Source organism: Adiantum capillus-veneris, chromosome 6 (assembly GCF_014529385.1).
Source record: "Adiantum capillus-veneris isolate H3 chromosome 6, ASM1452938v2, whole genome shotgun sequence".
Taxonomy (NCBI): Eukaryota; Viridiplantae; Streptophyta; class Polypodiopsida; order Polypodiales; family Pteridaceae; genus Adiantum; species Adiantum capillus-veneris.
Window position 1 is genome coordinate 113,158,440 of NC_140936.1, and position 11,081 is coordinate 113,169,520.

General features: G+C 43.1%; 1 protein-coding gene across 1 annotated transcript; it reads left to right on the forward strand.

The window, feature by feature from the left end:
• Positions 1-8,820: 8,820 nt before the first annotated feature.
• Positions 8,821-10,787, forward strand: LOC147456104 (uncharacterized). The gene has a single exon (XM_086515403.1). It carries the CDS (start codon positions 8,868-8,870, stop codon positions 10,491-10,493), a length of 1,626 nt encoding a protein of 541 aa, XP_086371529.1. The 5' UTR covers positions 8,821-8,867; the 3' UTR covers positions 10,494-10,787.
• The last annotated feature ends 294 nt before the right edge of the window (positions 10,788-11,081 follow it).

An 11,081-nucleotide genomic window follows, 5' to 3' on the forward strand; every position in this document is an offset into this window, starting at 1 on the left:
CCCTTGTAACCTGTTCAAATGTGCTACATGCTTTCAAGTGAAGGTCCTTTTTCAAGGTTTTGTTTCTAAGTCCTTCAATGAAGAGCACAAACAATCTCTCGTCCTGCGGTAATTCTCTCATTGAGCACCTCTCAATGTATTGCTTGAATCTTAAGGATGCTTCCTTCACTTTTCGTTCTCCTTTTGTTTAAAAGCATATATTTGTGATACAATATTATGCTTTATACCCTGTTTTGAGAATTCTTCCGCGAACTCCCGCAATACATGTTCAATATTCGGACAAGTTTCGGGGTTCAAAGGTTGAAACCATGTTAAGGCCATCCCTTCCAAGGTCAACCCGAATCCCTCATATTGAGTATGGAAATCAGTGATCTGCTCTGTTCTTAAGACTTGCTTGAAGAGCGACACATGGACATATGGATCCCCTGATCCGCTATACTTCTTTGGCATGCACTTCGCTACCTGGGATGGACTCATCCGTCTATGGTCTGCGACCAATCTCAATGCTCTCGTGTCTCGACTTAATCGTTCTTGTACATCATGGATGTCTTGGGTTGCTCTCGTTGGCTCCCCTGCCACGAATCTACTACTCGGAGGCAAATGTGATGGTGTGGCTGCAAATGTCGGACCTACTGCGGTATGTGTAGAGATAGGAACCGCACTACCTCGTTTCGTAGCCATTGACTCTCTGGGATGTAATGTTCACATGGGTTTGGCATAGAATACTGAGGTTGACTGAAAGAATCAGCTACATGAGTCCTCTCTCCACCTGTTGCCATCGGGCTGGCATGACATTTGTAGGTGCTGGTCTCCATGGGCTAGGAGTGACATAATACTGGTGGAGTGGTCCCCCAAAGTACGTATATCCTTCCAACTCCTTTTTATCGATTGTTGCGTATCGTTTTTAATATTTGTCGTATGCGACGATTTTCGTTTCTAATCACTCTGTGTAGGTGAAGACATAAAGTCTTTTCCGCTCTGTCAACTCTCTGACGTAGGGTTCCTCGCATCTATAATAGAGATCTTGCTCTCCATTATTATACTTGTATAACCCCACGTAGACGTTGTCTGTGTTGACTCTCAAAGTTTTTTTTTCTCGCCTTAACCTCGCATCAGGGAAGCTCATTGATGGTGCTTTCTCCTCAGGTTCCTCATCTACTTTGGCTTTCGTGCCCATCAATCCCCACTTGTCCACAATGTTAGGATTCAGGACTACCAAGTACTTGATACCTTCTTCATCTAGGTACCTATCTCTGCTATAGCTTACAGGCACTAAGTCCTTGATCTCACTTGGTCTATCTTCTATTTTCACACAGTAGTGGTCCATACCATCTTTGTAGATCTTGGCACCTTGCTTGTTGTCATACTGATACTTGATGAACAATAGCTTCATTATGGCCGAAGGGTTTGATGGTCCTGCTGCCATGTTTTCTCTTTCGTTTAGGTTTAAATGTCCCAAGTGTCTGTGAAATACTCGTAAGATCTCTCTGAAGAAGTATCAGAAATACTTCCTTCAAGGATCGGCTCTAACGGTCGTACTACACCTGGTTTACACTCTCCTCCATTGATAAAACACTTGCTTGTGGGAGTAAAAGCTAGAATATTGGTAAGGTTGCCAGTCTGGTCTCTGTCAGGGATCCAAAGGGGGACAGTCTGCAAAAGAGAAATGTGATTCAATGGGGCTTAAAATACCTAAGGTTCAACCCCATTACAACTTCCATAGGCTAAAGTTTCTCATTTTAATTGTATTGTCCAAAGGACAAAGTAGGGGAAATATTAGATGGTCATGGGAAGACTAAAAAGTCTTCCCACATCCCTAGGAAGGAGGTGTCCAGCCCTTATTGTAGGGGATGAGAGAGAAACACACACACATACACACACACACCAAATCTCCCCCTTTACACAAAGGGAATACTGGACACATGTGAGGCTCCTAGCCGAGTTGCTCCCAATCTCCCCTCAAATCCTATTGGATGGCCATAGAGGTGGACGAATCAGAATTATGCTAGAGTAAATTTAGTCTAATCAATTTGAAAAATCTTGATAAAAGAGCCAATAGAAATTAGGCTCCCTAGAAGACTATTGGACAGTCTACCAAGGGGTCCAATGAGCATCCAACAGCCCAATGGCTTGCCTGATTCCTATTCTCTAGAAGACAAAAAGGTCCAATGAGAGTTTAGATGATTTATTTAATTACCTAAAGCTCTCACAAAAGGGGAAAGGGGGACACATGTCACAAGGCTATCAATTATGCTTCTAATTTGTGATTGGCTAAGCTTTGCAGGAGCCAGCATGAGCAAAAAGCAAGAGGGGTTGACCAAGAGAGAGAAATATTGGCATTTTTATTCTTACACACTTTGCTACAAACACACATAAGTTATGTGTTGATCAAGAACTCCATCTCCTTCTCCAAGAATTGAGAAGTAGAGGCCTACACCAACAACTCTTGGCTATGGAATGCAAAGCCAATCAAGAGCCAAGCTTCAATGGCATGCTCATCTCCTCTACCATGCTAATTACTAAGCTAAGCTATGCTATTAGAGTGATTGTGTGAGGAGAATACTTATTTCTCGTAAGATACATCTTCTTCCTCTCAATCTATCCTCATTCCCTACTAGCTCTCACCATTTTAAAAGGTGTGTGAGGTCTTGGGAGTGAGGCTAGGGACACTAGGTGTGTTTTTCAAGCATAATTTGGTGTGTGAATCTTCCATCTTCATTGCACCAATGAGTTTTATCAAGGAACACAAGAATTGTATTGTACAAAAGTCTCTTTTGATGGGAGAAGCTATAATACAAATCCTTTATGGAGGGGGGACCGCTGGCTCCATGTAAATCCGGTCCTCAACTATTGTCAATTGTTCTATTTCTATCTATTTTCAATTATTGTCAATGCCAAATTAACTAGGTGTAAATTGTTAGGTTGATTTCTCAAATTAAGTACTCTCTCTATGCTCATTAGGAACTTGTTCTTAATGAAATGCTCACTATGCTATCAATTTCCACTATGCACAAGTTACTAGTGCATTAAATGTTACATGGATCCTTCTATAGTCCATGCAACCTGTCAACAAAGTCACATTCAAGAATATGGGTACATGGCCAATTGTAGTTGAGTTTGACGAGGCATTATAGGAAGAGAAATATATTCTATGGGGGATCTGTTTTCAGGGTATGATCAGTTCCAACAAGCAATGGAAAGCACAGGCTTGACAACCATGAGGACACCTTTTGTCCTGGTAAGGATGTGCATCTTACCACAAGGAGAAACCAAATCAGTTGCGCACATGATGAATGGCATGAAGAAAGTCCTACGTGACTTCATACCCCAAATTACAATGCGCTTTCTTGATGACATGTCAATCGAAGGATGCGACATAGACGAAAAAGATGAGGCTCTAGATTCAAGGGGGTGTTGCAAATATATGGCAAACCACATCAATGATTGTGACAGAATTTTAACAAGGCTGGAAGAAGTGAACCTTACCTTATCTAGGCAAAAATCACTGTTTGCGATTGAAGAATATTGATTGTGGACCCGGGGGCTCACTATATTTAAGACCACTATATCACGTGCGTTCAAGCCCTTTTTCTGAAATCCCTATTCTGTGAATTTTCTAGGAAATATAATGAACCCTTTTCTTTTAAATTCTATAATTTCTTTTAGATTTGTAAAAAACATATCCTTATGTCAATTTATTTCTGTAAGTTTTTAGGGATTTAAATGCCCTTCTATTGAACTCACGTGATAGGTCACATACTATGTAAGGTGAACCCCCCGGGATTGTGGGGCATCTTTGTAGTCCTCATGGCCTCTGACCTTGTCCAACTAAAGTGGATACAATATAGAGGATGAAAGAATCGTACATAATATCATGGAGGTGAGAAGATCTTAATGCACATGTCTTTTATCCCATATGGATTCCACATTATGCACATATCGCAAATCCTCTTTATCAATTGCTAAGGAAAAACCAAAAGGTTTCAATGGAATGATGTACATGTAAAAGCTATGAGAAGTTGAAGCAATTTCTGTTGTCTTCACCAACTTTGAGGAAGGTCAACTATGAGTGTGGAAGACTAGTGATTATGATAGTGGACACTAGTCCAAGAGGGATAGCATGGGCAATATGACAAGACGATGAAGAGGAACACATGTATATGGTGAGGTTTGGGGCATGAAAAGACTTGACAAATCAAGTGGAAGGCGTGCATTGAGGACAAAAACTACAGAAGCTCTTTGTAAATTTTTCCTTAAAGATGTAATTTGCTACTATGGCTATGTGGGAAAGATAGTTGCTGATAGAGGTGAGTTAGATGCAGATGAAGCAAGGGAGTTCTTCACAAGAATTGGTATTAAGCTAGCCTTGACTTGTGCTTATAATCCAGAGGGAAACGGAAAAAGTGAAAGAGGACATCCTCCTATCGCCAAAGCTTTGGCTAAGGCATGCAAAGGTAAAATGCGTGAATGGTCAACGTCTTTATGGGTCGGCTGTACAACTCATAGCTCAATGACTAGTTACATGCATGTTGATTGATGTATGGTCAAAAGCTACTTGGAACATGTTACCTTGGGAAGATTTTATAAGTAGTGAAAATCTACTTGCATTGCACATAAGGAAATTGGAAAGAATAAATGAAGACATAGATATTGCAAAAGCTTGATTGAAGTATGAAAGACTAAAGAATAAAGATAACTTTGATAAAATACATAGGATTTTGCCAAAGTCTATTGAAGAGGGTGATTGGGTCCTGATGTATGATAATAGCCTTGACAACCTGCACATCACACAAAGAAAGTTTGCCAAAAGGTGGTTTGGGCCATAGGTTTTCATACATGTATATGGAAATGCTACATACACCTTGAGCGAGATTGGTGGAACAGAGATAACAATTCCCATAGCAACAGGAAAGATAATCAAAATGTTCAAGAGGAGACATGATAATGATCCTTTTGATTCACAAAAAAATGAAGATGAAGAACCTAATGACATTGCCATGGATGAGTATGAAGAAGCAGACGATGATCTCCCAGAATTTGTAGAAGATGAGAATGACATCCAAATATTTGTGGATCTAAATGAAGATTAAACCTACATAACCAAAATGTTGGCACATGCCTGAGGATGTGCAAGCTGTTTGGAGGGGGTGGACATCGTATTGTGGTACATCCATGATGTGAAATGGTATGTATGATCTCATTTAGCATCAAATTAGATCCATGGGACCATGTGCCACATAGTACTTGATGTACATATGCTTCTACACGGTAGTTGTTACATGACCATATCTTATTGAAGAGTTGGATCCCAGGGTGTGGTTCCGTTTATGCTAAGTGCTTCTAGAATATGCATAATATGGTCTTAAAATAAGGCAAGTGTGTTTGGATCATCACAGTGTACATAATCAGCTACAAGTTCTATGCTTATAAAAACTATAAAAAATAGTAGCTAACAGATGGTGTCGTCAAATTGCATGGAGAATGACCCAAAATGAAATATTGATGAAAAATAGTGAAAATATATTCTTTTTATGCTTATGCAAGTGATCCCATAAATTTAGGGTTTTTTTAAAATTTTGTTTGGGTTTTTTACATAAAAAATGATATCTTTTGGGTTAAAAATGAGGTGAAAATGAAACTAGTTCTGGTCCAAAGTGAAAAAATGACCCAAAATTTGACACAACAGCTCATATTGCCATAGGGAAGAGAGAGAGAGGGCTTCTTTTCAGTGAAAAAACTTGCAATTATTCCTTTCTGTGCAATTCCTTTCATGATTGCTCAATCCATGTGTGAGGTAGTCTCGCCTCTTCGTAATCTTGTATATGAGCTTGTGAGGGAGTGAATTAGGGTTACCCTTCATCTAAATGGTGTGTGGGTTTCAGTATGGAAGATCTTAAATCTCTAAAAAATCAAAAAATGATCGTCATGAAGGTGGAAGCTCATGTATTCCTTTCAACTATTGGAAGTTACAACAATATAATTGGGGGTGAGGCTACATGATTCCATGAAAGAGGTTTCACTTTTGAGGGGGCTTTGTGCTTGTATGAGAGATGAGTTTCATCGCTCAAAGTTTAGTGTTTTTAATTACTCTTTTTAGTAAAATTGGATATGAATTGGTATCCTTCCATCACGAACTCACTTCCAAAAACAAGAAAATTCCAAGGACAATAGTAAAGAGGGTGCGTTATTGTTTTCTCACAAACGCTCTTAGACTTTAAACCATCTTTAGGAAGAGGGTTGGTGATTTTCCATAAGCACGTTCTCCCAAAAGTGGTGATGAAAGAGAGGGCAACTTGATTAATTTAGAAGGGCGGCCGCTTCGTTGAGGCAAAAAATTACAAATCTTTTTAAGGTACTCATGAGAAAAAGCGGTACTTAAAGCTTATTTGACGCAACACTCTTAGTGAAGCTTACTGGCGAGCAAAAGGCAAGAAGAGGCTACCATGCGATCTAGCCCAAACTCTTCCTACCGGTATTTAGAGCTGGGTCTCACAATGTGCTAGTGAATTTTGTGAGATTAATGGGATGCAGATAAAATATGGTCACCCACCTTTTCCACAATTTCAGGGGTATTAGGGTATAGGGGCCATTTAAGAACCTAGTACCTCTACAGAGACCCATCGTCCCCCAATGTTAAGACACGTTTGCTTTAGATGAGAGACAACAACAAGCCTTTAATCCTCTGTTTAGCGTAGCTGAAAGTGAATCATGTCCGTGAGATCCTAGTTCGACCTTGCTGGCTACGATGACACTAAATACCCTCTTTGAGTGGTTTCGCTTTCGTGGTCAAATTTATTATACACAAAAACTACGTTATTGTCCTGCGTGGCTTGTTGTTCTTCCTTCGTGATGGCGCTTATACTGCAGATAGCTGTTGCAATTCTCTTTCGATCGCACCCCTTCATTTGATGTAGATTGAAGTATGTTACACGCAGTCCATCACTCACCTTAGGTGGCACTAACCTGGCCCCTTTGGCCCCTTTACCCTAAGGGGACAGTTCCTTGAATCATAGTAACGCTGCTAATATATCCCTTTTTCCTTGTATTAAGAGTCAAGAGCTCTTCAAATGTAATTTGAACGTGCATGATGTGATTTGGCCCATTTTTGGTTACTTAAAAAAGGACTCTCTCTATCATGCCTTTAGTGGAAACACACTTGGTCTTTCTCTTTCATAATATTGCTAATATCCTTACTTGTCATACTGGGTCTATTGCAACTTCTGTTAATTGATTAGGCGGGCAGATTCCGTCTCACACTTTGGAGAAAGTAAGGCCTCCCCCTTCGGTGCAGTTCCTGTGCGTCGCTCCCTTCGCCCAGGATGATAAGACCCTGCCCGTGGGGCACTATCTCTGCATTGCCTAGTCGCCTCTACTGCCCCTTGATTCCATCCCCGCTTCTGCTTCCCCCTGACTGCTTCTGCGATCACACGCACTGTCATCCTTGAGCAAGCATTCTCCTGTCGCTCGACTGCCCTGCACAGATAGAGAGAGAAACATCATGTTGCTCAAACCCTAGACCAACAATATCTCTCTCTCCCCCACCCCTCTCTCTCTCCCAACTTCGTCGATGTCGCCCTTGGGAATCTGCATATGTCTCGCTCTCTCTATCTCGCTTTCTTTTCCACGTGTCAAATCTTGATGCCGCCTATAGCTTCACCTGCAACCGAGAGGAACACAACTTTTGCGGCGTCTGCGCGTATGTGTGTGTGTGTGTGAGAGAGAGAGAGAGAGAGAGAGAGAGAGGAGTTGTTGCTGTCCAAGTGAGACCATTAACTGCCCTCTCTGAAGCCCCGCATCTCTTTCTCCCTTGCAGATCAACTATAGCATCTGCGCATCTCGCTGCCTTCCTCTCTCTGTGCTCGCAATGGAGACGCATGAGATCATCCCACTAACACTCTCCTCTAGCAGACATCGGACAGCATGAGATCCACCCGACCTTGCAGAAAAAACGACACACACACACACACACACACACATCCAGCCACCTGTAAACAACCCTCCCTCCAATATACTCTCATCTTCGAATTTTCCCAAATTCCCCTCCAATTTCAAAAATTCCTAACACACTCTCGATACTTTTTACTTCAAATTTTCCAAAATTCTCAAAATACCCTTGTTTCTATTGATTGTCTATCAAATAGTCAAATAGTAGATGCTAAAACTAGAATTATTTGAAGACATAATTGGCTTTTTTGTGACAAAATTACATCCTAAACACTCAAAAACGGATCTCAACAGTCAAAAAGGAATAAAGATTCGAAAAATAGATAAAGGGCCTTTTAGGAATAATTGGTCCTCCCTTCCTCACAAACATGCACCTCGAAGGCTACCTGATTTAGTCTTAGCTTTACTTTTAATCCCTGAAACAAAGGTATCTTCATAGATTCTTATGAAAACAAATGAAAAAAAAGATTGTAGGGATATACTACTTGCTAATACCCTTACCGCAATAGGGGGAGCGGCTCTTACCCTTAAATCTTTAAAAATTTTAAATAGTTTGCAGGGATCTGAACCTAGCCAAGATTTTACAATTTTGAGCCGGCAGGCTTTTTGCGAGCACATGATCTTTCCCTAATTAATAATTGCACGTCGCATCCCAAACTCCAAGGATAGAGGACGCTTTCCCTAAGTAATAATCGCACGATCGCATCCCAAACTCCAAGGATAGAGGACTCAAGGACTTTCGAGGTTCATTGGAGCCAAGCGGATAACGGGCTCGCTGAGAGGTGTGACCATCATGAGATCTCTACAAATATTCTACGACTCGGTACTACGTCCAACCTCCATTCAATAGGAGATTTCTGCACTAGTCTCACATAATACTAAACACAGCCATCGCACTTGTTGACATTACTAACAGCAGCAATATGGCTCACAACCCTGCGCACGCAGCTAGCTCACCAGCTTTGCTGCAGGAGATAGCCCGCGCTGGCGAGCAGCTTGCTAACGCTTCCCTGAATCTGGCACCCGCGCCGCTGCAGGTCATCTCCCTGCCTCCCCATCAAGCCCACAAGCATACACTAAGCTTCACTGGTCCTTCCTCTGTTATTGTTAATGATGATGATGATGATGATGATGATGATAGTGATGGTGACGATGATGATGCCGGCGACGACGAGGTATCTCACGATTGGCTGCCACCATACAGAATTCCGGCCACTTCTATTCCGGCAGTGGAGGTGCCCAAAGTGGTGATAGAGTACCCCGTCCCAGGCACCCGCGAGACGCATGAGATGATCGCTGTGGGTAACGATCTGCTCTTGGTCACCCAGCAGGGCAGCAGCACTCTTATCAAAATCCAGCTCAGCCCCACCACCGGCCGCCCCCTCTCTTGCGCCCGCTTCCTCATGGACGACTTCTGGGCCGGCCTTCATGGCCTCGCCATCTCTCAGATCTACCCAAACCAGGTCTGGGCGTCGCTTCAATTTAAGTCTTTGATCATTCGCATGAAGCCGGGGCTCTCCATGTCCCACACCCCCATTGTGACGCAAGTCATCACCCTCCCTTCGTCTGTGGATGGGCCGCATTGTGTCTGCGAGTGCGGTCCGGATGTGTGGACGGGCTGCAAGGATAGCTGTCATATTGTGCGCCTGGGCCATTCTGACCCTGTCAACGACTACTCAATCTATCCCTGCAGCTCCCGCCCAATTTTCATGGCCAGGCACCCTGCCACCTGGGACATGTATGCAAGTCTGGACTCCAGCAGCAAGATCTGGCGCCTTGTGCGCTCCACTGGCCAGACGGAAGAGCTGGAGATCCCGGAAGAATACGGCACCACGCCGGTCGGACTGGTGGCCGGCACGGACGGGAATGTGTGGTTCACGCTTCTGGGCGGCAGCTCCGGCGGCAACGGCAGATTTGCCCGCATCTTGCCCTCGGGGAAGTTTCAATGGTTTACTCTCACGACGCCAGTGGCCAAAAACGCTGGCCTTATCCACCTTGCTTTTGATTGGCACGAGTACTTCAACTTCCGAAAACAGCATCCAGACGCTCTCAAGTACAGCACACACCGTCTATGGCTGTTAAGCACTACCCTTGTTGCTGACGCGGGAAAAAGCATTGACGCCGTCTTCTCGGTGCTTATAGATGGCGAGCTTGGGCGCATCAAAACTCAGCAATCCATTGCTCTGCCAACGCAGCGCTGCTATGCGCATCGCGTGTTTCCGCACCGCACAGGCCTCTTTGTTTCTCAGATGTGGGTGTCGTCCGTGGCCCACATCACCGGCGCTGTTGCATTCCATGTGGAAGATGTGCCCGGGGAGACTGTGGATGTGTACACCCATGTGGGCGTTGGTGTGCCCCACCCACGCTTCACATACCATCTCGAATTGCCCAAAGAACAACGCGATCCCACTCGCATGCCATCCTGCCCTTTCCTCTCCGGCCCTCTCCCCGCAATACATGCCGGTCCTTTAATGGCCGTAGAAAGTGAAGCACCTTCTTCAGCGAGTAAACCCAGTACACCGGTCCCCACGTGTTCTACACGTCCCTAGTTATAGACTGCAAAATCTCTCTCTCTCTCTCTCTCTCTCTCTCTCTCTCTCTCTCTCTCGCTCTCGCTTTTTTTTGCCCTGCCGAAGGTCATAGTGGTGGGGTGAAGTTTTGGTGAAAATTGTGGACAAGTCTATCACATGGAGGACACTTGAACATTTTGCTTGTTTTTTAATATTTTTTTTAAGGTTTTTGTGAAAGGTGTTGACATTTGTGTACCTCTTTTTTAAAGAGGACCACTGGAAAATTGGGTGACAGAATATTTTTGGTCCTCTTCCATCTTTTTTTGTTATTTAAATTTGTGCAAAAGTGCTTTCACTTAAGAGCATGGGTTCCATTTCATTAAAAAATTAATATGTCAATTGATTGAATTATTTTTTATAATTTGCTAGAAAGTGGGGGGTTCTTTCATGTTAGGTCTTTTTTTGATGTAGCTTGAAGTCAGGCAAATCTCTCTAGGTCGATTGTGAACTTTGGAGTTTGCGCATGCTATGCGGTGCATTGAAGGCTCGTCTACAAGACATCATGGGTTTATCACACAAGAGGTTGTGGCTTCTCTTGAAAGCGTGTTCATGGTCTTTTTGTACTAC